Below are 26,941 nucleotides of genomic sequence, written 5' to 3'. Positions count from 1 at the left end.
GCCTCTCCTTAGAGTCCCCTGGAGCACTTCCTACACACCACACTGATGCTCCCACAGGACCAAGACAGAACTCTGTGGGGAGGTTATCGCTTAACACTGGTCAGGTGATCTTGATAGGAAACCAGGTTGAAACCACTTACAAGGTTCTTTCTGAACCATTTCAGTGAATATGAACCCCTCGAGGTCAGGTCCCCACTCTAAGAAGTTATAAATCTGCAGGTCTGAAGAGGGGTCATGAATGTTTCTTCAGCAAGTTCCCTGTTTATTTTGATGCTTCTCCCCCAAGACCCACACTCAGGAGCCCTGAGCTTCAGCCCTCACACTCAGCACACCTAAGACCTCTCAGGAGAGGAGGTTCTAGGGCAGGAATTTCTTAGGTCAAGCTTAGGACCAAGCAGAGAAAGCTCCAGTACTCGGGGTTCAGGCCTTTCTAAGAGACCTTGGTTGCAATGCTGTGGGCTCACCAGGCTGAGTAGGGATTGGTCCATTCAATCCAAGAGGAGCAGTAATCTAGAGCTCTGAGGGTGTCACTGAAGGAGGGCCTGTGCAGTAGACCCTGGGGTTCCGCAAGACTACTGGTCTCAAGGTGGGTGGCCATCTAGTGTAGGTGTTCACAGGACTGGCTGGTGTGAGTTCAAGGACCTGCAGGCTGCCTGCTCCCCAGACAGACGCTGAGGCATCAACAACATGCAGTAGTTCAGGTAAACTCTCAACAGTACTCTCTATGATCCTTCCTAGAACCATCATAATGTCCCAGCAGTTACAGAAAAGTGGGGGGCGCGGGGGGCGGGGGGGGAGTACAATGGAGAAATGATGGGAAATATCCAATTATTTGAAGCTTAAAGGCAGTATGGAAACTAATTGTTCCAGATATCATCCTTCTGTGCTAACAAAGAGTTTATTGTTAGGTATTTTCCCTTCAACCTTAAATCGGTAGGTTGACACTTCATTACACACCAACTTCATCACAAGAAACCGTCCAGTTTTATTAGCATGTTACATCACATAGTCAGAATAAAACCTTTTCCAACCCACTATTTAACAGAATAAAATACAGATTACAAGCATAAACAATGATATTCATTCCTCTGATACAATGATCTGAGAACTGTGATTCCTATGGTTACAAAATGGAGGTTAATTGTTAATGAAACAAGACATACACTAATTACATGACTTTTCTGTGACCGATTTCCATACATTTCTAGGGGATCAGAGATGTCTTTATTTGAAACATGTCAACTAATATTCATGACTTCTGTTGATATTATAAAGATACATCAAGATTTCAGTGAACTGTCATTGTATTTTACTTAAAAAGCAAGTGACATAACTATTGAAAATGTACATCTTACTTTAATATGTGGAATTACTCCCTGAACACTTACCTCATGGTGACCTACTGGGATGTTTGACATGAATGACTAACACCTCCATTTAGATGTACATGTTACATTCCTGTGTCCTTAATCTTCTAATGGAGAAAAAATATAAATGATTTCTCCCTAGGATTGAAGGCCTTGTCTCATCTTTGAGATAGCAACCATCAAAAACATAACTTTGCATACACAATAGAGATGAAGCATAACAGCATGGAGTAATTTGAGAGTTGAATCACATTGATTTTGGTTTTCAAACAATCACAAATCATGTCAATATAAACAAAGATATATTGCTAATAATTGTACATTTCTAAATACCAACCTTCATCTTGTGATCCATACTAACATATCAATTTTCTATCTGTTTTAACTATGGATTACTATCTACAATACTTCTCCTGAAGAGGAACTTGAAAAAAAAGGATTGATGAAATGCTTTCTCCTGTGTGGGCTTCCCTGATAGCTCAGTTGGTAAAGAATCCACCTCCCACTCCACTATTCTGGCCTGGAGAATTCCATGGACACAGTCCATGGGGTTGCAAAGAGTTGGAAACAACTGAGTGACTTTCACTTTGTCCAGTGTGCAATTTCTATTTATTTAGATTTAATTTTTATTAAAAACTTTTCTACATTTTCTTTATGTCATTCCTTCTTTTTCTTTTTTTATTCCTTATCTTTCTTAAATAAATGGTCTGGTATTTTCTGAAGTGTATGTTTAGGACAAACCTCTTCCATCACTTATTACTACGGTTTCTCTCCAGTACGTGCTCTCTGATCTCTAATAAGGTGAGAGCTCAGATTAAAGACTTTGCCACTTCTCCAGTATGAATTCTCTGCTGTTGAGTAAGACGTGAGTGCTTGATGAAGGCTTTTCCACATTCTTTACATTTGTAGGGTTTCTCTCCAGGATGAATTCTCTGATGGTAAGTAAGAGCTGAGTGCTTGCTAAAGTCTTTGCCACAATCCTTACATTTATAAGGCCTCTCCTCAGTATGAATTTTCTGGTGTTGAGTAAGATTTGAGTAGTGACTGAAGGCTTTTCCACATTCTTGACATTTATAAGGCTTCTCTCCAGTATGAATTCTCTGGTGTTGAGTAAGAGTTGAGTGGTAACTGAAGGCTTTTCCGCATTCTTTACATTTATAAGATTTCTCTCCAGTAGGGATTAGTTGATGTTTAATAAGACATGAGTGCTGTCTAAACGCTTTGCCACAATCCTTACATTTATAAGGCCTCTCTCTAGTATGAATTCTCTGATGGCGAGTAAGATGTCAGTGCTTGCTAAAGTCTTTGCCACAATCCTTACATGTATAAGGCCTCTCCCCAGTATGAATTCTTGGTGTTGAGTAAGAGTTGAGTTCTGACTAAAGGATTTCCCACATTCTGTACATTTATAAAGTTTCTCTCCAGTATGAATTCTCTGATGGTAAGTAAGACCTGAGCACTTCTTAAATTCTTTGCCACAATCCTCACATTTATAAGGCTTCCCTCCAGTATGAATTTGCTGGTGTTGAGTAAGAGTTGAGTTCTGACGAAAGGGTTTCCCACACTCTGTACATTTATAAGGCTTCTCTCCAGTATGAATTATCTGATGGCAAGTAAAGAGCTGAGTGCTTGCTAAAGTCTTTGCCATAATCTTTACATTTATAAGGCCTCTCCCCAGTATGAATCTCTGGTGTTGGATAAGAGTTGAGTTCTGACTAAACGATTTCCCACATTCTGTCCATTTATGAGGTTTCTCTCCAGTATGAATTCTCTGATGGTAAGTAAGACCTGAGCACTTCATAAATTCTTTGCCACAACCCTTACATTTATAAGGCTTCTCTCCAGTATAAATTCTCTGATGGCAAGTAAGAGCTGAGTGCTTGCTAAAGTCTTTGCCATTATCTTTACATTTATAAGGCCTCTCCCCAGTATGAATTCTCTGGTGTTGAGTAAGAGTTGAGTAGTGACTGAAGGCTTTTCCACATTCTTGACATTTATAAGGCTTCTCTCCAGTATGAATTCTCTGGTGTTCAGTAAGATGTGACACCTGATTAAAGGCTTTGCCACACTTTTTACATTTATAATCCTTTTCCCCAGTGTGAATTTGCTGATGTCGACTAAGGTTTGAGTAACACATAAATGCTTTTGCCCTTTGTTTACATTCATAAGATTTCTTACCAGTGTGAATTTGCTGATCTTGACTAAGCTCTGAATTCTGATTAGAGGTGTTGCCACACTCTGTACATTTGAAAGGTTTCCATCCTGAATGAATTTTCCTGTGTCTACTTAGACTGGATGAGTTACCAATGGCTTTCTCACATTGCTTACACTTGTAACTTTAGTGCGGATTCTGAATACTCTGCTGTTGAGTGAGATTTGAAGACTGATTAGAAACATCACCATATTCACAATTGTAAGTCTTCTCTCCATATATGTACTCTCATGTAGTGGAAGACCTGATGTTTGATAAAAGATATTCCTACGTGTACTATTGTCAGAATCTCTGTCTGAAGACTGAGGTCCCTGATGTTTCATAGCGTTAGAGTCTTGTTCAGTTTTACACCCAGTTTCATTGCATGAATGGCTTCTCACGGCTTCATAAATATTGTTATGATTCTTGGGGATAGATCTCTTATTTAAGGCCTGACTCGTGTTATTACACCTGAGAAGTTGTTCCGTATTAACAGTATCATGGTGTGTATTGAACATGATGTTGGGATTAACTCTCTTCCATTATTACCAACATTACACATTTTGGAACAGAGAGAAACTGTCTGTTGGTGGAAGAATAATGACCCCTTGCTTACAGATACCTCAAACTGATTATATTGTGAGTTTTCCCCATCATTTTTGAATTTCTAGTTTTCAGACGTGCTTGAATGTATGTGTAATTGAAGCCTGTGGTCAGAGTGGTTTGTATGAGTATTTGCAGTAGAGACTGGATGACTTTCCAGATTTTCCACATTTCCCTTCAAAGAACGTGCATGTTTCAAAAAATGATTTATGCCTTTCCTTGAAGAGATACATTGCTCTGCAGATGTTGATAACTGAAATGGGTGTTTTCTGCAGTTTGACTGACATTGCTCATTTCTTTCGGCAGTAATGTCCATATTGTGTGAAAGTGTCTCGGTTTCTTTCTATCCACATAAACATCTTCTAGATCTTTCACATACCCCCGTATATTCCTGGTGTTTCATTAAATGTTCGTTTCCAAGGTAAGCTCTTTCATATATTCCTAGGTTTGCTTTTTGGATTAAATTTTCTAATCTTGGATTCTTTGACATCAAACCACGGGTATTGTGAGAAGACACAGCTGAAAGATACCAAATGAAAGTTTTCTTATCTACTGTTCGTATCTACTGGGGCTGGTGTGAGCTCAGCTGGGTCACAAGGGGAGCCTCATTCTCTGTGGGAGGAGAACACGGCAACAGTCTGTGGCAGCAGGACAGAGTGAGACCTGTACACAGGGTACTGATCCCAACCGTGCCCACCCAGCCTGAGAGGGTGTCCACTGCTGCAGACAAAGGCTGGGTGCTGAAATGTGGGGTCTGGAGAGCAGACCCAGGCAGAGGTCTCCTGTGGGCTGTGAGGAGGCATCCTGAGAGGTTGGGGGTGAGGGAGGAGCTCTATAAGCTAGAATACTTGTGGAGGAAGTCTGAACCACCAGAGAGCAGAGTGCCATTGTTGAGTGATGCCCAAAGGGAAGACCCACCATTGCAGCCCCTCTCCCCCTGTGCTGGCCCCTCCTCCCCCAGCACTAGGAAAGGCCACCACCCTGGTGGGCTCTATTGAGCTCCAGCCACAGCCTCCCCCCATGCACCTCCTCCCAATCAGCAGACACCTGTGCTCTGGGGCAGCCTCTGGAGCAGACACCTGTGGGTGGCCCACACACATAGAAGGAGCTGAAAGCTCAGCTGAGCCCCAGGGTTAAGGAAGAAAACCTGAAGTCTCTCCTCACGGTTTCATAAACCATGCTTTTATACCTGCCATTGGCTTTGTCCTCTCAGCCCCTACAGAGCATCTGAATGGACAACCAGGGCTCCTCCAGTCATGGGAGGTGCAGCTTTAGCAGCTGTTGACTTTTGGGGATGTATACTAGGGGGTGGGGCCAGGCCTGAGTCTGAGTTGCCCCCATAGCTCCACACCAGATCCAGCTCCATGAATGCAATTCTGGGACCTGAGTTCACTGGAACTATGCCGGTGTTCCAGTGAAAACATCATCTGAGACACACCAGAGCAATGTGCCATCATGCCCATGGTTAAAGGGGGGCCAAGAGCAGTGCCAACATGGGGTCACATGAGACTCACACAGTGCATGAGCACACGCCAAGGTGAACAATCCCAGAGGAGCAATGCTTAGTGGCATCTCTCCCAGTAGGTGTTCTCCAATCCTACCTGCCTTGACTACAGATCAGAATCAGAGGGAAGAAACACATCTGGGGCTCTTCTCCAAAAACCAAGAAGCAGACCCCACCCCGAGAGACCAGTGAAAACCACAGAGCCAAGGGGAAGCTCCCCTCAATATTTTGGGGAGGCACGGGTCACAATAACAGCAATCAAAGCCCAGATCAAGGGGATAAGGGTACAAGCCTGTGGACCAACCTCACCCCCTAGGGGGAAGACAACAGAGCAAGAGGAGCTAGGATCCTGCAGCCTGCAGAACAGACCACAAACCCAGAAAATGTCTAATGATTACTCTTTGACTTAAGTCATCTTAAATGCAGGTGCCACTAGGTGGCCTCTAATTCTCTAACCGACTTCTTATTTTAACATGTTCTATATGATGTTTCAATATAAAAATCATAAATGATACTGGCATAGGTCTAATCACAAACCGAGGGCATGCAGGGCAAAGTCTGGGGAAGCTGATAACAAGATTAATTAAATAAAGAAGCAGTTCTTGAGAAATTAAGAAATGAGACTTAAAAAATGTGGTGTTAACAGTATCAATGCTCTGTGGAGATCTAATTGGGAAGGAAATCTTAAAAAGACTAGATATCTGTACGTAAAATGGCTTCTCTTTGCTGTACAACATTGTAAACCAGTTATACTCCAATAAAAATGTTTTAAAAAGATTCTATTATCTAAACATTGTAATACTGTGAAACCATTAAAAATATGGTGGAAAATGTTTTACAGTCTTATGCCAATTTATTTGAAAATTCTTTAAGTTAATTGAATATACTTAAGTCTTTTAGTATTGAGGAATTGGGGCCAATACACTTAACATTTCATATGAGTTCATTTGAAGAAAACAGAAACTTTGAAGTAACCCTGAGACTGGCATTCTTTCTCTTTAGGGAGGTTTTGGTTTATGCAGTGAAGTAATTACTTGAATTTAATATTTATAAGATCATATTTGTAGCTTCCAGTGATTTAGAAATTATAAGTCAGAAAAAAGAAAACAAAACAAACTTCTGTCCCCAATATTCTTAGAACTTTGGCAGTATGTCTACAATTCCACTCACACACTGCCATCTAGAGGTAGAAACTTTAATAGGAGCGTCTTAGAGTTTTTCAGAAATGTCCAGTTTTCCTAGTGCGCCAACACACACCCGCCTCCCCCCGCCGACCCCCCCGCCCACTGAAGAAATTGAATAGTAGTAGATTCATGCAGGTTGTCACAGGCCAAGAGAAGGATTTCAGTTCTCACTGTGATTGAGAAAAGTAATCACTGGAGATGAATTCAGGAATAATTTAAAGAGACAGAATGGGGCAGGTGATATCCGCCTATGACAGCAACAGAAAGAAACTCAGACTCCTCTAAAATCATTTCCATTGAAGCAGAACTTCCCAAACCACATGACAAAGGATGAATTCCTCACTAATCTTTGGACCTGTCGTTGACTCATCAGCTCCATCCATTCATACATACCTGTGTATATGGCTGGCATCTCTAGTCTCCTTACATCCCAGGGATTTTTTATTTGCAGAAAGGTGACCAGGTCTGGCTTAGAGACCACAAGACCTGCTATCAGGAAAAGGAATATTCATTTTACTAGAGATTCATCAGTTTCCAATCTAATATGTATTCAAGTGAGAAGAGAAGGCACATGTGCTAAGTCACTCCAGTCCTGTCTGAACTCTTTGCCACCCTATGGACTGTAGCCCACCAGGCTCCTCTGTCCATGGGAGTGTCCAGGCAAAAGTACTGAGTGGGTTGCCATGTCCTCCTCCAGGAATTCCTCCCAACCCAGGGATCAAACACACTTCTTTTACGACTCCTGCATTGGCAGGCAGGTTCTTTACCACTAGTGCCACCTGGGAAGCCCAGACAAGGCATGGTAGAATGTTAATACAGCCTAGAACTAAAGTATTTGGGGACATAATTTCCTAAGCTGTATTAAAATTCCCTGGTGGCTCAGCTGGTAAAGAAGCCACCTGCACTGTGGGAGAGCTGTGTTTGATGCCTGGGGTGGGAAGATCCTCTGGAAAGGGAACCTCTACCCACTCCAGTATTCTGCCCTGGAGAATTCCATGGACTATTCCATAGGGTCACAAAGAGTCAGATATGACCATAGTTTTGCCCATTACATTATTACTACTAACATTCTAGAGAAGGCATGGTTGAATGTTAATATAGCCTAGAAAGTTATATCCCCAAATACTTTATCGAAGCACTTTTATAACTAGAAAGTACATAAAGAAAAGATCTTGCGATTCTAGTCAAGTACTACTAAGGCCAAAGTAAGTAAGTAGGAGATATCTGATTTATAAAGGAGAGTGGCACCCTTTTATACCACAGAACCTACAGAATTACCACTAACCTAGAAGAAGGATGAAGATTCCATCAAGGAAAAGTTAGAATCATAATGAATCATCATGAGGTCCTCTTTCTCAACTCATAAATATTTATTTTCCCATAGAAAGCAGGGATCTGAAACTATTATAAGGAGCAGAAGATTCTAGGAGACATTCTAGAAATGCAGGAACCAAAACCTGTGGGTAGAGAAGGGATTCTGGAAGGCAGTTATCCTCACCCAAGGAGGCCAGGTTCCTGTAGTTCTCTAACATCACGTCCCTGTACAATTCTCGCTGACTGAAGTCCAGGCATTCCCACTCCTTTTGAGTGAAGTCTATGGCCGCATCTTGGAATGTCAGCCATCCCTGAAATACAAAGTACAGGTGCCATGTGGTCATGGGAAGACTTCCTAATGTGACCCAAGAGGAAACCAGCAAGAGAAATGGCTTTGATTTAGAAGAATGTCTGGTGTTACACAGGAATATAATTTTTACACTATAATATATTCTACCACATTTTTAACCCCAAGAAAAGAGGATGAGATACGATCCATCAGCGATTACAGAAATTGTTCTGATTTGGAAGAGAAATTACAATCAGATAAAAATTGCCATATTTATTTTTGAGTGTTGTACTCAGTTGACAGACGACAAACTGTCTATCAAAAGAAACAGGAAATATTTTTACTAAGCACTTCCTGATCCAAATGTTCTGGAGTGGGCTCAGTGTGCCACATTTTTAACAAGCTTATTTGAACTAATAATGTTGAAAATTCTGCTCTATGAGTGACAATGTTTGAACAGCAACAAAGAAGAAGAGTAAAGAAAGAATTCACAGTTAACTTTGAACTGTAAGTGCTTTACAGATTTTACAGGTCTGGTAAGATAGTAACCTCGGTGACAGGAATCATTTTTATGATCTGGTATATACTATTTTCCAACAGTTTTCAGAGTCTTGAATGTATACCAGACATAATTTAAAATCAATACTGTTGCTGTATCATCTTTTGGCAAATATTTTAACAAACATCCTTTAAATGACAGCTTAAGGGACTGGGGAGCCTGGTGGGTTGCCGTCTATGGGGTCGCAGAGTCGGACACGTCTGGAGCGACTTAGCAGCAGTAGCAACTTTTACTTCAGTTTGTGACTCTAGACTTTAATGAAACAAAGACAAACGCACAGAGCTAACTCTAATGAAAGTTTATAGAAATTTCTGTATTTGTAAATAATACTAACAACAAGAAAAGTGTTGGTCACTCAGTCGTGTGCAACCCCAGGCACTGTAGCCTACCAGGCTTCTCTGTCCATGGGATTCTCAAGGCATGAATACTGCAGTGGGTAGCTTCAACGAATCTTCAAGCAAGAAAAGGAAAGAAAATCTATCAAATGATGTTAACATGTTCATGCATATGGACATACACTAAAATCAGGACTGTATACATATTAAGAGAAAAAACGGTCTTGGCAATAAAATCAGGATAATTTTTAACTGATTGAAAACGTACATAAATATTTGAGGATGATATTGTTAGGTAGGCAGATTAGGGAAAAGGAGTCCAAAATAGTGGTGGCTAAAAGACAAGGAAGGTCTGAGGAAGGTTTGAGGACCAGAATGGAGACTTCAGGTAGAACAAACAACATTCCTGGCTAAATTGAATTTGCATAGGGCAGGCCCAGGTCGAGGAAAAAACATATAAAAGGAGGAGCCAAAGTGTTTTCTTTCTCTCCCGCATGTATGCGTGAGCTCTTCTCTTTTTCTCCCACCCCCACGCGCTCCTCCACGCTCTTCTCTTCGAGTCTTTGGGTTGGTATGCCCTCACGCTTCGAGGATGGATTCTCCTGCTATCGCCTAAATAAGATAGAGCTCTAACACTGATTTGCCTAAGAGCTATAACACAGTTTGTCCAAGACCCGAGAGCTGTGATGCGCCAAGGGCTTTAATATTCGTCACTCCAAATCTTTGTTTTGAGGAGACAAAGAACCAAGGAACATACACTCGTGTGACAATATTATTCAAAATTTTTTAAATAGACTAGGGTGCAGACATACACAATGATTTTAAAAAATAGACACCTCTGGTTCTGAATTTTTTAATTTCCTGAAAAATCTACCATTTGCATGGAACTATATTTTAAAATTTAACACAGTTGAACATAGATTCACAGTAATATGATTCTTATAAACATTTTGGAAAATACAGAAATGTGATGAGACTCTATCTGTGATGTGAGCGTGGAGTGTACTGGAAATGATCAGACCTGGGCTTGAGTGGTGAAAGTCCCTACTCCCAAATCCCAGCATCTCTACTAAACACACAGGAGTGTTGTCAACTACAAATCGGCACTTGCCAAGAGCATCGCCAGCGACTGAACAAGACCATTTAGAACTAACACCCCAAAAAGATGTCCTCTTCATTATAGGGGACTGGAATGCAAAAGTAGGAAGTCAAGAAACACCTGGAGTAACAGGCAAATTTGGCCTTGGAAAGCAGAATGAAGCAGGGCAAAGACTAATAGAGTTTTGCCAAAAAAATGTACTGGTCATAGCAAACACCCTCTTCCAACAACACAAGAGAAGACTCTACACATGGACATCACCAGAAGGTCAACACCAAAATCAGATTGATTATATTCTATGCAGCCAAAGATGGAGAAGCTCTATACAGTCAATAAAAACAAGACCAGCAGCTGACTGTGGCTCAGATCATGAACTCCTTACTACCAAAATCAGACTTAAATTGAAGAAAGCAGGGAAAACCACTAGACCATTCAGGTATGATCTAAATCAAATCTCTTATGATTCTACAGCAGAAGCGAGAAATAGATTTAAGGGCTTAGATCTGATAGATAGAATGCCTGATGAACTATGGAATAAGGTTCGTGACATTGTACAGGAGATAGGGATCAAGACCATCACCATGGAAAAGAAATGCAAAAAACCAAAATGGCTGTCTGGGGAAGCCTTACAAATAGCTGTGAAAAGAAGAGAAGCGAGAAGCAAAGAAGAAAAGGAAAGATATAAGCATCTGAATGCAGAGTTCCAAAGAATAGCAAGAAGAGATAAGAAAGCCTTCTTCAGAGATCAATGCAAAGAAATAGAAGGAAACAACAGAATGGGAAAGACGAGAGATCTCTTCAAGAAAATAAGAGATACCAAGGGAACATTTCATGCAAAGATGGGCTTGATAAAGCACAGAAATGGTTGGGACCTAACAGAAGCAGAAGATTTGAAGAAGAGGTGGCAAGAATCAACAAAAGAACTGTACAAAAAATATCTTCACGACCCAGATAATCACGATGGTGTGATCACTCATCTAAAGCCAGACATCCTGGAATGTGAAGTCAAGTGGGCCTTAGAAAGCATCACTATGAACAAAACTAGTGGAGATGATGGAACTCCAATTGAGCTGTTTCAAATCCTGAAAGATGATGCTGTGAAAGTGCTGCACTCAATATGTCAGCAAATTTGGAAAACTCAACAGTGGCCACAGAACTGGAAAAGGTCAGTTTTCATTCCAATCCCAAAGAAAGGCAATGCCAAAGAATGCTCAAACTACCGCACAATTGCACTCATCTCACATACTAGTAAAGTAATTCTCAAAATTCTCCAAGCCAGGCTTCAGCAATACGCGAATCATGAATTTCCAGATGTTCAAGCTGGTTTTAGAAAAGGTAGAGGAGCCAGAGATCAAATTGCCAACATCCGCTGGATCATGGAAAAAGCTAGAGAGTTCCAAAAACAATTATCTCTGCTTTATTGACTGCTAAAGCCTTTGACGGTGTGGATCATAATACACTGTGGGAATTCTGAAAGGGATGGGAATAGCAGACCACCTGACCTGCCTCTTGAGAAATCTATATGCAGGTCAGGAAGCAACAGTTAGAACTGGACATGGAACAACAGAGCAGTTCCAAATAGGAAAAGGAGTACGTCAAGGCTGTATATTGTCACGCTGCTTCTTTACCTTATATGCAGAGTACATCATGAGAAACGCTGGACTGAAGAAACACAAGCTAGAATGAAGATTGCCAGGAGGAATATCAACAACATCCGATAAGCAGATGACACCACTCTTATGGCAGAAAGTGAAGAACTAAAAAGCCTCTTGATGAAAGTGAAAGAGGACAGTGAAAAAGTTTGCTTAAAGCTCAACATTCAGAAAACGAAGATCATGGCATATGGTCCCATGCCTTTATGGGAAACAGATGGGGAAACAGTGGAAATTGTGTCAGACTTTATTTTTTGGGACTCCAAAATCCCTGCAGATGGAGACTGCATCCATGAAATTAAAAGACTCTTACTCCTTGGAAGAAAAGTTATGACCAACCTAGATAGCATATTCAAAAGCACAGATATTACTTTGCCAACTAAGGTCCATCTAGTCAAGGCTATGGTTTTTCCAGTAGTCATGTATGGATGTGAGAGTTGGACTGTGAAGAAGGCTGGGTGCAGAGAAATTGATGCGTTTGAACTGGGGTGTTGGAGAAGACTCTTGAGAGTCCCTTGGACTGCAAGGAGATCCAACCAGTCCATTCTGAAGAAGATCAGCCCAGAGATTTCTTTGGAAGGAATAATGCTAAAGCTGAAACTCCAGTACTTTGGCCACCTCATGCAAAGAGTTGACTCATTGGAAAAGACTCTGATGCTGGGAGGGATTGGGGGCAGGGGAGAATGGGACGACAGAGGATGAGATGGTTGGATGGCATCACTGACTTAATGGACATGAGTCTAAGTGAACTCCTGGCATCGGTGATGGACTGGGAGGTCTGGCGTGGTGTGATGCATGGAGTTGCAAAGAGTCAGACACGACTGAGCAACTGAACTGAACTGAATAACAAGGGGTTTTGCGATCTGCCTCTGGGGAGAATGAACCCTATGGTGCTGCAACTGACTTCAGCCCCCTCGACGGAGTTCAGGTTGGATTGTGGCACTCAGCTCCAGGGAATCTGGTGGAGCAGGTCTTTAGAGTCAGATATTTTCAGGAACTGCTTTCATGATCCCAATCCTTGCATCTCTTCATATCTAGAAAAGCACTAAACCACTAAATGATGACTTCAGTTCCTCATGCCTGGCAGAAATCCTTTTGTAAAGTAAGTGCTTGATTCCATTGAATTCCCCCTTCACCAAACTCACATCCTGACCTTCCCCCACTGGCTCTTTGGAGCAGTTTCTCAGAGTTCTCTGAGATGCTGTCTCCTGGGCTGCTGTCCTCATTTTGCCACAAATAAAACTTAATTCACATCTCTCAAACTGTGCATCTGCCTTAGCTGACAGTGTTTATTTTTCAAAGCAAAGAGTAACTAAGAAGATACGGCATTTCCTCATTAACTGTGATAGGCATATCCATCACTTTTTCTTTCCATGATCCTTGTTCAAGACAAAAAGAAAAAAATAAATTTCATAGTGTGGAAATCTCAGAGAAGCACCTGATCCAGTGAACATCAGAGGTCACGGGTAAGAGTACACAGAAATATGCATTATCACTGCCTGGCATTTTGGCAATATTAGGAAAACCATGATCTTAATCTATCATGAAAAATGTCAGGTTTCTGCAAATTCCACCTCCTATATACCTCCCATGATCTGTAGCTTAATAATCCATTTAATTAGTATATTTTTCTCATTGGTATAGAGGATTGTCTCTGCTACTTTAACTTCTGAAAAATTCTGGAATGCTGAGTTCATTCTATTAACAAGGGCATTTTCTTACTCCTGTTCTAGAGAGCTGAATTGCATCCACACGTAAATTCATCACGGCATTTCCCCGACTTCTCTAAGATCCTAACACTGAACCACATCCCAGTGGGAAACTCAGATACCAGTGCCTCCCTGTATTGATCTCTCACAAAGGGAATGTATTGAACATTGAAAGTCACTATTTCATGTTGACAATTCATCATGCTCTATAGAAAGCCAGGATACACACAATGGAGAAAAGGCTCTGGAATATGAGGGAGACGAAACCTGAAGAGCTGGGTTTCACTATGAAAAAAACAAACAAAACAAAACAAACAAACAAAAAAAAACAGGAAAAAATAAGAAGGTGATAACAAGCACTCCAGGCAGAAAACTTAAAAGCAGAGAACTAAAGTTTTGCAGATTCTCAGTCCAGGCATTTCAGGAGGAAAAGCAGACACAGCCCCACACCCAGGCAGGACAATTACCTGAGAAGCTGTCATTTTCTCCTCTTCTTCCTCCTGCACTTTATCTTCTGGGGGATATGATGTCTCAAACTCACATCTGCATGTTGAGAAAATACCTTCAAAGATATCCATACAGCCGTTTAACCTGCAACTGCTGCAGTGAAAAAGAAGAAACCGTTTTCTTGTTTCTCTCACCCTTTTCGGAGCTCTTTGCTGACTTTCTGGGTTCCTGATCTGTAGTGGGTAATCAAAACTAAACTGATATGCTGATCACATCCTGCTGCTCCACTCTATTTGCAGATCTTCCTGGCTAGTTCCTCTCCTTCCTTTTTGCATTACAGAGAGCAGGCAGCACAATTCACCAGACACAATGGACCCTACTTCTGGGCTACTTGACCTAGCCAGGGAGGGTTTTGAAAAAACGCAAGAGACCTGCATTCAGGAGCCCTGAGGGAAACCTCCCATTTGGCACATGTCAGACTCAGGAAGGGAGGTTTTAGGGCTGGAACTTCTAGAAGCAAAGGTCAACCTGATTCCCTGTTGGGGGGGGGGGTGTCTTTCTAGGATGTGTGTGGTGTCCTTGGCCTGTGTCTGCGCCCTGGGGGAAGGGAGGGGAGAGGTGACTGTTTGGTAGGAATCACCTGGGGGTCTTGGGTTCCTGCCAGGCTTTACTTGCAGACTTCTTCCCAAAGATCTCCCGTGTCCTTAGTTTTTTTCACCCCTCTCTGCAGCCTGGGGACACACGTTTTCACAAAATGATTTGCATTGTGACCACCTCTCTGCAGCTGTGGCACCTCCAACTTCAGAGACCAGGAGCCTGGAGGTGTTTCCATCACAGCTTTCTTTGACAATAAACCGTGGGCAGCAGGCGACCTGGCGAGCTGCAGTCCATGGTGTTGCAAAGAGTAGGAAAGGACTGAGCAGCTGAAATGAACTGAACTGAACTGAGCAGGACACGCTAGGTTAACAAGTGTATGTGGGCAGAGATAAATGCCTTTGAAAATGATGCCCTAAATGCTATCTGATGACCAACCAAGGAAATAATGATCGGTGTTGTAACTTACATTACACATGAATTAACACGTGAGAGCCTTGTTCTACTTCCTGTGTGTGTGTTTTTCTAGGTTTTATGAATCAACTGCTACAGTTTGTTGTCTGTGCCATTTAGAGAGCTCTATTTTCTCACACCTTTAAAGTATAATGACTAAGGAGAAATTAAAGTTAGAAGCATGTCCATCTTTCTAATATTATCTATTCTAAAAAATATTCAGTGTGCATGCACCAGTACCAACTTTGTAGATTTCATTTCACAGCAGAGTTGAGAATAAGGCACAACGTTTCCCATACCCATATGACTCTTGTTTGCACACTTGGACAATCTCCCTACTGACCTTTCCCCACCAGAGTGAGCATTTGTTACCACCGATGACTCTACAAGGACAGTAAATACATAAACTCTTTAGTTTACCCTTATATTTCTCTTTTAGGGATGTGCACTCCATACCTCTGGACAAATGTATAATAACATGTGTCCATCACAACAGTTTAACACAAATTACTTCACGGTCCTGAAAGTTCTCTAGATTTAAGATATTCAGAGTCCCTCCTTTGAAACCCATGGCAACCACAGACCTTTTAAATCTCTTCTATATTTCCTACTAGATTCCCAGGTGACTGAGTGGGAAGAAGTCTGCTGCCAATGAAGGACATCCAGGTGATGCGGGTTTGATCCTTGGGTCAGGAAGATCGCCTGGAGGAAGAAATGGAAACCCACTCCAGTATCCTTTCCTGGGAAATCTATGGACAGAGGAGCCTGGCAGGCTACAGCTCCTGGGCTCACAAAGACTCAGACACAACTGAGCACATATGAACATTTACCTACACCAAAGTGTCATATTGTAAAACTCCTACTTTCTGTACCATTTTTGAATGGGTTTCTTTCACTTCGTAAAATGCATGGAATGATTGTCCATGTATTTTATGCCTTGAAAGCTTAACGTCCAAAACCTTAAGAACTACCTCTGTGCCTATATTCCTGCTCAGTAAATAAGTTCATCAATACCATTTTTTTAGATTCCATATATATCTGTTAAGACAATATTTGCCCAAATATAGAGAACAGATGTATGGACATGGCAGGAGAAGAGGAGGGGGACAAACTGAAGACCCCACTGACACACATATACCACCGTGGCTGAAATGCTGGAGAAGACTCTTGCGAGGCCCTTGGACTGCACAGAGATCCAGCCAGCCCATCCTAAGGGAGATCAGTCCTGGGTGTTCATTGGAAAGGACTGATGCTGAAGCTGAAACTCCAGTACTTTAGCCACTTCATGCGAAAAGCTGACTCATTTGAAAAGCCCCTGATGCTGGGAATGACTGATGTGGGGAGGAGTAGGGGATGACCGAGGATGAGATGGTTGGATGGCATCACCGACTCAATGGACATGAGTTTGAGTAAACTCTGCGAGTTCATGATGGACAGGGAGGCCTGGCGTGCTGCAGTCCATGGGTTCGCAAAGACTTGGACATGACTGAGCAAGTGAACTGAACTGAACTGATGGTTAAAACAGGGAACTAGTGGGAAGCTGCTGGATAGCATGGGGAGCTCAGCTTGGTGCTCTGTGCTGACCAGAGGGGTGAAATGGAGATCATGGGAGGGAGGTTCAAGAGGGAGCAGACTCATGTATACTTATGGCTGATTGATGATGTCATACAGCAGAAACTAACACAACATTGTAAAGCAATTATATTCCAATACAAATTATACATGCATCTCAAAAGGAAAAAAAGCAAAACAGACGGGTCGCCCAGTGGTGGAGAATCCATCTGACAGTGCAGGGGATGTGGGATTGATCCCTGGTCCAGGAATACTCCACATGCTTTGGGGCAACTAAGCCTGTGCGCCACAACCGCTGAGCCTGGGTGGGACAACTTGCTCTTTTAGATGGGCAAGAGGGAAATGAAAGATGCTCACCAGTGCTAAACAATAAGAAATGCAAAACAAAGCTACAATGATGCATCACCTCATGCTAGTCAGAATAACAGTTAGCAAAGAGCCCATTAATAATATCATAAATGCTGAGGAGGCTTGGAGATCAGGGACCTCCTACAGGGCTAGAGGGAATGTAAACTGGGGCAGTCACGGGGGGGGGGAGCACAGAGTGGAAGCTCCTTAAAAACTGCAACCTCCTGACATTTAAGGAAATGAATTCCATGAAAAATAGACAAAACAGATTAATTGACATATTGATAAGTTTTGCTGTTTTTAGTCAATCATCTGCAAGTCTAAAATGACCCGTTTTGATCTAGCTTTTCTAAATTCTCTAAGTTAAATGTGTATGAATACACATACACTCACATATTCCTTCTTGGTTTTCTCACTGATAATGTGTATACCTTCAGATATTTATATATTGTATTCAATGTGTGTTATATAAATTATATGATGTATATATCTTCAGATATTTATATATTGCATTCAAACTATGCCAAGGCCATGCTAAAAATTCCTTTAAGCCTAGACAAGAAACTTGTGCTAAGAGTTATACAGGGTAAGATTTTATAAATCTTGGTTCAGAACTTTCCCATCATGGCTTTTAATTATGCTTTTTATGACTTTGATAAATTGACATTTTCTTAAATGAGCCCCTGAAAAGTTTTAGCTAACAGAAGAACAAAGGGCAAATGAAGCGGGTGAGTTTATGACTCTAGGTCCTGAGAGAATTCACAGGAAGCCTTGAAGGCCCCTGAGGAAGGTCAAGGCTAGAACCAGGCAGAGAAAGCTCCAGTATTTGGCGTTCAGGCCTTTCTAAGCGGCCCCGGATGAAGTGTTGTGGGCTCCCCAGGCTGAGTGTGGATCGGTCCATTCAATCCAAGAGGAGCAGGAATCTAGAGCTCCAAGGGTGTCACTGAAGGGGGGGCCTGTGCAGTAGACCCTGGGGTTCAGCACGACTGCTGGTCTCAAGGTGGGTGTTCGTCTACTGCAGGTGTTCACAGGACTGGCTGGTGTGAGTTCAAGGACCTGCAGGCTGCCTGCTCCCCAGACAGACGCTGAGGCAGCAACAGCATGCAGTAGTTCAGGTAAACTCTCAACAGTACTCTCTATGATCCTTCTTAGAACCATCACAACGTCCCAGCAGTTATAGAGAAGTTGGGGGTGGGGGGAGTACAATGGAGAAATGATGGGAAATAGCCAATTATTTGAGGCTTAAAGGCAGGGTGGAAACTAATTGTTACAGATATCATCCCTCTGTGCTAACAAAGAGTTTATTATTAGGTATTTTCCCTTCAACCTTAAATCGGTAGGTTGACAATTCATTACATACCTACTTCATCACAAGAAACCGTCCAGTTTTATTAACATGTTATATCACACAGTCAGAATAAAACCTTTTCCAACCCACTATTTAACTGAATAAAATACAGATTACAAGCATAACCTATGATATTTATTCCTCTGATACAATGATGTGAGAACTGTGATTCCTATGGATACAAAGTGGAGGTGAATTGTTTATGAAATAAAACATACACTAATTACAAGACTTTTCTGCAAGGGGTTTCCATACATTTCTAGGGTATCAGATATCTTTATTTGAAACATGTCAACTAATATTCATGACTTCTGTTGATATTATAAAGATACATCAAGATTTCAGTGAACTGTCATTGTATTTTACTTAAAAAGCAAGTGACATAACTATTGATAATGTACATCTTACTATAATATGTGGAATTACTCCCTGAATGGTTACCTCATGGTGACCTACAGGGATGTTTGACATGAATGACTAACACCTCCATTTAGATGTACATGTTACATTCCTGTGTCCTTAATCTTCTAATGGAGAATAAATATAAATTATTTCTCCCTAGGATTGAAGGCCTTGTCTCATCTTTGAGATAGCAACCATCAAAAATATAACTTTGCATACACAGTAGAAATGAAGCATAACAGCATGGAGTAATTTGAGAGTTGAATCACATTGATTTTGGTTTTGAAACAATCACAAATCATATCAATATAAACAAAGATACATTGCTAATATTTGTAGATTTCTAAATACCAACCTTCATCCTGTGATTCATACTAACATATCAATTTTCTATCTGTTTTAACTATGGATTACTATCTACAATACTTCTCCTGAAGAGGAACTTCAAAAAACAGAACTGATGAAATGGTTTCTATGTGCGGGCTTCCCTGATAGCTCAGTTGGTAAAAATCCACCTCACTCTCCACTATTCTGGCCTGGAAAATTCCATGGCCACAGTCCATGGGGTTGCAAAGAGTTGAAAGCAATTGAGCGACTTTCACTTTTTCTAGTGTGCAATTTCTGATATTTATTTAGAATTAATTTTTATTAAATACTTTTCTACATTTTCTTTATGTCATTCCTTATCTTTCTTAAATAAAAGGCCTTGTATTTTCTGAAGTGTATGTTTAGGACAAACTTCTTCCATCACTTATTAGTAGGGTTTCTCTCCAGTACGTGCTCTTTGTCTAATAAGGTGAGAGCTCAGATTAAAGCCTTTGCCGCTTCTCCAGTAGGAATTCTCTGATGTTGAGTAAGACGTGAGTGCCTGATGAAGGTTTTTCCACATTCTTTACATTTCTAAGGTTTCTCTCCAGTATGAATTCTCTGATGGTAAGTTAGACCTGAGTAACTGCTAAAGTCTTTGCCACAATCCTTACATTTATAAGGCCTCTCCCCAGTATGAATTCTCTGGTGTTGAGTAAGATGTGAGTACTGACTGAAGGCTTTTCCGCATTCTATACATTTATAAGGCTTCTCTCCAGTATGAATTCGGTGGTGTTGAGTAAGAGTTGAGTAGTAACTGAAGGCTTTTCCACATTCTTGACATTTATAAGGCTTCTCTCCAGTATGAATTCTCTGGTGTTGAGTAAGAGTTGAGTGGTAACTGAAGGCTTTTCCGCATTCTTTACATTGATAAGATTTCTCTCCAGTATGGATTACTTGATGTTTAGTAAGACATGACTGGTGTCTAAAAGCTTTGCCACAATCCTCACATTTATAAGGCCTCTCTCCAGTATGAATTCTCTGATGGCGAGTAAGACAAGAGTGCTTGCTAAAGTCTTTGCCACAACACTTACATTTATAAGGCCTCTCCCCAGTATGAATTCGCTGATGTTCATGAAGAGCTGAGTAGTAACTGAAGGCTGTCCCACATTCTTTGCATTTATAAGGCTTCTCTCCAGTATGAATTTGCTGGTGTTGAGTAAGAGTTGAGCCTCGACTGAAGGCTTTTCTGCATTCTTTACATTTATAAGGCTTCTCTCCAGAATGAATTCGCTGGTGTTCATGACGAGCTGAGTAGTAACTGAAGGCTTTTCCACATTCTTTACATTTATAAGGCTTCTCTCCAGTATGAATTCGCTGGTGTTGAGTAAGAGTTGAGCAGCGACTGAAGGCTTTTCCGCATTCTTTACATTTATAAGGTTTCTCTCCAGTATGAATTCTCTGGTGATCATTAAGATATGACTTCTGTTTAAAGGCTTTGCCACACTCTGTACATTTATAAGGCCTCTCCCCAGTGTGAATGCGCTGATGTCGACTAAGGTTTGAGTAACACATAAATGCTTTTTCACATTCTTTACATTCATAAGGTTTCTTGCCCGTGTGGATTTGCTGATCTTGACTAATCTCTGAATTCTGACTAGAGGTGTTGCCACACTCTGTATATTTGGAAGGTTTCCATCCTGAATGAATTTTCCTGTGTCTACTTATACTGGATGAGTTAGTAAAGGCTTTCTCACATTGCTTACACTTGTAACTTTTGTGCGGATTCTGAATACTCTGATGTTGAGTGAGATTTGAAGACTGATTAGAAACATCACCATATTCACAATTGTAAGTCTTCTCTCCAGTATGTGTACTCTCATTTAGTGGAGGACTTGATGTTTGATAAAAGATGTTCCTACATGTACTTTTGTTAGAATCTCTGTCTGAAGATTGAGGTCCATGATGTTTCATAGGGTTAGAGTCTGGTTCAGTTTTACACCCAGTTTCATTGCATGCATGGCTTCTCACTCCACTGTAAATATTCTTGTAATTATTGGGGGTAGAGCTCCTTCTTAAGGCCTGACTCGTGTTATTACACGTGAGAAGTTGTTCCGTATTAACCGTATCATGATGTGTATTGAACAGTGATGGTGGGATTAACTCTTTTCCATTAATATCAACATTACACATGTTGGAATGGAGAGAAACAGTCTGTTGGTAGAAGAATAATGACCCCTTGGTCACAGATCACTCAAGCCCATTATTTTGTGAGTTTTCCCCATCATTATTAAATTTCTGGTTTTCAGACATGCTTGAATGTATGTGTAATCGAAGCCTGTGTTCAGAGTGGTTTGCATGAGTATTTGCAATAGAGACTGGATGACTTTCTAGATTTTTCACATTTCCCTTCAGAGAATGTGTATGTTTCAAAAACTGCTTTAAGCCTTTGGTTGAACAGATACACTTCTCTGCAGCTGTTGATAACTGAAATGGGTGTTTTCCACAGTTTGACTCACATTGCTCATTTCTTATGGCAGTAATGTCCACATTGTGTGAAACTGTCTTGGTTTCTTTCTGTCCATATAAACATCTTCTCGGTCTTTCACATACCCCCATATATTCCCGGACTTTCATTAAATGTTCGTTTCCAAGGTAAGCTCTTTCATATATTCCTAGGTTTGCTTCTTGGATTAAGTTTTCTAATCTTGGATTCTTTGACATCAAACCACAGGTGTTGTGAGAAGACACAGCTGAAAGATATCAAATGAAAGTTTTCTTATCTACTGCTTCTATCTACTGGGGCTGGTGTGAGCTCAGCTGGGACAGAAGGGGAGCCTCATTCTCTGTGGGAAGAGAACACGGCAACAGTCTGTGGCAGCAGCACAGAGTGAGACCTGTACACAGGGTACTGATGCCAGCCCTGCCCACCCAGCCTGAGAGGGTATCTGCTGCTGCATCAAAGGCTGGGTGCTGAAATGTGGGGTCTGGAGAGCATAGCCAGGCAGAGGACTGCTGTGGGCTGTGAGGAGACAACCTGAGGGGCCGGGGGTGATGGAGGAGCTCTATAAGTAGAATGCTTATGGAGGAAGCCTGACCACCAGAGAGCAGAGAGCCTTTGTTGACTGATGCCCAAAGGGAAGACCCGCCATTGCAGCCCCTCTTCCCCTGTGCTGGCCCCTCCTCTCCCAGCACTAGGAAGGGCCACCACCCAGATGGGCTCTATTGAGCTCCAGCCACAGCCTCCCCCCATGCACCTCCTCCACAATCAGAAGACTCCTGTGCTCTGGGGCAGCTTCTGCAGCAGACACCTGTGGGTGGCCCACACACATAGAAGGAACTGAAACCTCAGCTAGCCCCAGGGTTAAGGAAGGAAAACTGAAGTCTCTCCTCACGGTTACACAAACCATGCTTTTATACCTGCAACTGGCTTTGTCAACTCAGCCCGTACAGAACATCTGAATGGACAACCAGGGCTCCCACAGACATGTGAGGTGTAGCTTTAGCAGCTGTAGACTTTGTGGGGATGTATACTAGGGGGAAGGGCCAGGCTAGAGTCTGAGCTGCGCCCAGAGCACCACAGCAGGTCCAGCTCCATGAATGCAATTCTGGGACCTGAGTTCACTGGATCTCTGCTGGTGTTCCAGTGAAAACATCTGAGGAGGCACATCTCTCTGCTTTCACAAAGAGTTTATGTAAATCCCTAAAAGTGAAAGCTGCTGGCACCACAGCAATGTGCCAGCATGCCCATGGTTGAAGGGGGGCCAATGCAGTGCCAACATGGGGTCACATGAGACTCACACAGTGCATGAGCACACCCCAAGGTCAACAATCCCAGAAGAGCAATGCTTAGTGGCTTCTCTCCCACTGGGTGTCCTCCAATCCTACCTGCCTTGACTACAGATCAGAATCAGAGCGAAGAAACACATCTGGGGGCTCTTCTCCACAAACCAAGAAGCAGACCCCACCCCAACAGACCAGTGACAACCACAGAGCCAAGGGGAAGCTCCCCTCAATATTTTGGGGAGGCACGGGTCACAATAACAGCAATCAAAGCCCAGATCAAGGGGATAAGGGTACAAGCCTGTGGACCAACCTCACCCCCTAGGGGGAAGACAACAGAGCAAGAGGAGCTAGGATCCTGCAGCCTGCAGAACAGACCACAAACACAGAAAATGTGACAAAATGGGATGACAAAGAAGTATGGTGTAGAGGAAGGAGCAAGACAAAAAGCTACAAGAACCACTAAATGAAGAAGAGACAGGCAGTCTAATGATTACTCTTCCACTTAAGTCATCTTAAATGCTGATGCCACTATGTGCCCTCTAATTCTTTAACCCACTTTTTATTTTAGCAAGTTCCATATGTTGTTTCAATATAAAAATCATAAATGATACTGACATAGGTCTAACCAGAAAGCGAGGACATGTAGGACAAAGTCTGGGGAAGCTGATAACAAGATTCATTAAATAAAGGAGCAGTTCTTGAGAAATTAAGAAATGAGAGTTTCAAAGTATGGTGTGAACACTATCAATGCTGTGTGGAGATCGAATTGGGAAGGAAATCTTAAAAAGAGTAGATATCTATATGTAAAATGGATTCTTTTTGCAGTACAACATTGTAAATGAGTTATATTCCAATAAGAACATTTAAAAAAAATTCTATATCTAAACATTATAATAGTTTGAAACCATTAAAAATATGGTGGAAAACGTTTTAAGCTCTTATGCCAATTTATTTGAAAATTTTTTGAGTTAACTGAATATATTTAAGTCTTTTCAGTTCAGTTCAGTTCAGTTAAGCCTTTTAGCATTGAGGAATTGGGGCAGATACACTTAACATTTCATATGAGTTCATATGGAGAAAACAGAAACTTTGAAGTAATCCTGAGATTGGCATTCTTTCTCTTTAGGGAGGTTTTGGTTTATACAGTGAAGAAATTACTTGAATTTAACATTTATAAGATCATATTTGTAGCTTCCAGTGTTTTCGAAATTATGTCAGAAAAAAAAAAAAAAAAACTGTCCCCATATTCCTAGAACTTTGGCAGTATGTCCTCAATTCCGCTCACACACTGTCATCTAGAGGTAGAAATTTTAATAGGAGCGTCTTAGAGTTTTTCAGAAATGTTCAGTTTTCCGAGGGGCCCCCTGCCCCCCACGAAATGGAATAGTAATCGATTCATGCAGGTTTTCACAGGCCAAGAGAAGGGTTTCAGTTCTCACTGTGATTGAGAAAAGTAATCACTGGAGATGAATTCAGGAATGATTCAAAGAGACAGAATGGGGCAGGTGATATCCGCCTATGACAGCAACAGAAAGAAACCCAGACTTCTCTAAAATCATTTCCATTGAAGCAGATCTTCCCAAACCACATGGCAAAGATGAATTCCTCACTAATCCTTGGACCTGTCGTGGCCTGGTCGGCTTCATCCGTTGGCCCCTACCTGTGTATACGGCTGGCGTCTCCAGTCTCGTTACATCCCAGGGAGTCTTCATTTGCTCCAGAAAGGTGACCAGGTCTGGTTTAGAGACCACAAGACCTGCTATCAGGACAAGGAATATTCGTTTTGCTAGAGATTCATCAGTTTCCAATCTAATATGTATTCAAGTGAAAAGAAAAGGCACATGTGCTAAGTCGCGCCAGTCACGTCTGACTCTTTGCCACCCTATAGACTGTAGCCCGCCAGTGTCCTCTGTCCATGGGAGTATCCAGGCAAAAATACTGAGTGGGTTGCCATATCCTTCTCCAGGAGTTCTTCCAAGCCCAGGGATCAAACGCACTTCTTTTATGTCTCCTGCATTGGCAGGCAGGTTCTTTACCACTACTGCCACCTGGGAAGCCCAGAGAAGGCATCGTAGAATGTTAATAGAGCCTAGAACTAAAGTATGTGGGGACATAATTTCCTAAGCTGTATTAAAATTCCCTGGTGGCTCAGCTGGTAAAGAAGCCACCTGCACTGTGGGAGAGCTGTGTTTGATGCCTGGGTTGGGAAGATCCTCTGAAAAGGGAACGGCTACCCACTCCACTCTTATGCCCTGGAGAATTCCATGGACTATTCCATAGGCTTGCAAAAAGTCAGACATGACTGTTACCTTGCTTATTATATTATTAACATTCTAGAGAAGGCATGGTTGAATGTTAATACAGCCTAGAAAGTTATATCCCCAAATACTTTATCGAAGCACTTTTCTAACTAACAAATACAGAAAGAAAAGATCTTGAGATTCTAGTCAAGTACTACTAAGGCCAAAGTAAGTAAGTAGGAGATATCTGATTTATAAAGGAGAGTGGCACCCTTTTATACCACAGAACCTACAGAATTACCACTAACCTAGAAGAAGGAGGCAGATTCCATCAAGGAAAAGTGAGAATCATAATGAATCATCATGAAGTCTTCTTTCTCAACTCATAAATATCCATTTTCCCATAGAAAGCAGGGATCTGAAACTATTATAAGGAGCAGAAGATTCTAGGAGACATTCTAGAAATGCAGGAACCAAAACCCAGTGGGTACAGAAGGGATTCTGGAAGGCAGTTATCCTCACCCAAGGAGGCCAGGTTCCTGTAGTTCTCTAACATCACGTCCCTGTACAATTCTCGCTGCCCGAGGTCCAGGCATTTCCACTCCTCTTCAGTGAAGTCTATGGCCACATCCTGGAATGTCAGCCGTCCCTGAAATGCAAAGTACAGGTGCCATGTGGCCATGGGAAGACTTCCTAGTGTGACCCAAGAGGAAACCAGCAAGAGAAATGGTTTTTATTTAGGAGAATGTCTGGTGTTACACAAGAATATAATTTTTACACAGTAATATTTTCTACCACATTTTTAACCCCAAGAAAAGAGGATGAGATACGATCCATGAACCACTACAGAAATTATTCTGATTTGAAAGAGAAATCATATGATCAGATCAACATTGGCATAGTTATTTCTGAGTATTGTACTCAGTTGACAGACGATAAACTGTCTATCAAAAGAAACAGGAAATATTTTTACAAAGCACTTCCTGATCCAAATGTTCTGGAGTGGGCTCAGTGTGCCACATTTTTCACAAGCTTATTTGAACGAGTAATGTTGAAAATTCTGCTCCATGAGTGACAATGTGTGAACAGCAACGAGGTAGAATAGTAAGGAAAGAATTAACATTTAACTTTGAAGTTTAAGTGCTTTACAGGTTTTACAGGTCTGATAGGATAGTAACCTCGGCAACAAGAATCATTTTAACAGTCTAGTATATACTACTTTCTGACAGTTTTCAGAGACTTGAATGTATAACAGAAATAATTTAAAATCAATAATGTTGCTGTAGCATCTTTTGGCAAATATTTTAACAAACATTCTTTAAATGACAGCTTAACGGACTGGGGAGCCTGGTAGTTTTCCGTCTATGGGGTCGCACAGAGTCGGACACGACTGGAGCGACTTAGCAGCAGCAGCAACTTTTACTGCAGTTTGTGACTCTAGGCTTTAATCAAACACAGACAAATGCACAGAGCTAACTCTAATGAAAGTTTATAGAAATTTCTGTATTTGTAAATAATACTAAAAACAAGAAAAGTGTTAGTCACTCAGTCGTGTCCTACTCTTTCCCACCCCATGGACTGTAGCTTGCCAGGCTTCTCTGTCCATGGGATTGTCAAGGCACGAATACTGGAGTGGGTA

General features: G+C 41.6%; 2 protein-coding genes across 2 annotated transcripts; both read right to left on the bottom strand.

Annotated features, from left to right (window-relative positions):
* Positions 1–2,097: 2,097 nt before the first annotated feature.
* LOC138419597 (zinc finger protein 420-like) lies at positions 2,098–19,014 on the bottom strand. Its single transcript, XM_069552454.2, is given in 7 exon segments — positions 2,098–2,158; positions 2,220–2,670; positions 2,748–2,999; positions 3,084–3,605; positions 8,348–8,474; positions 14,274–14,349; positions 19,010–19,014. Coding segments are annotated over 7 exon segments (1,494 nt in total).
* An 856-nt stretch (positions 19,015–19,870) lies between these two features.
* Positions 19,871–25,858, bottom strand: LOC138419596 (zinc finger protein 420-like). Its single transcript, XM_069552452.1, has 3 exons — positions 25,825–25,858; positions 24,723–24,818; positions 19,871–21,222 (listed from the first exon to the last, which is right to left on the bottom strand). The coding sequence occupies exons 1-3, from the start codon at positions 25,856–25,858 to the stop codon at positions 19,871–19,873; spliced, it is 1,482 nt and encodes a 493-aa protein (XP_069408553.1).
* Between the last annotated feature and the right edge of the window lie 1,083 nt (positions 25,859–26,941).

This window comes from Ovis canadensis, chromosome 14 (genome assembly GCF_042477335.2).
Source record: "Ovis canadensis isolate MfBH-ARS-UI-01 breed Bighorn chromosome 14, ARS-UI_OviCan_v2, whole genome shotgun sequence".
In the NCBI taxonomy this organism is placed as follows: Eukaryota; Metazoa; Chordata; class Mammalia; order Artiodactyla; family Bovidae; genus Ovis; species Ovis canadensis.
The sequence above is the reverse complement of the archived record's forward strand: the minus strand, read 5'-3'. Positions and strand labels throughout refer to the sequence as shown.

Excerpts from the sequence above, each read along its gene's own strand:
- LOC138419596 (XM_069552452.1), bottom strand. The coding sequence starts at position 25,858 with ATGTTAGAGAACTACAGGAACCTGGCCTCCTTGG. Across the intron at positions 24,819-25,824 it reads CAGGAACCTGGCCTCCTTGG|GTCTTGTGGTCTCTAAACCA; the intron begins GTGAGGATAACT and ends TCCTGATAGCAG. Across the intron at positions 21,223-24,722 it reads GACGCCAGCCGTATACACAG|ACAGAGATTCTAACAAAAGT; the intron begins GTAGGGGCCAAC and ends CTCAATCTTCAG.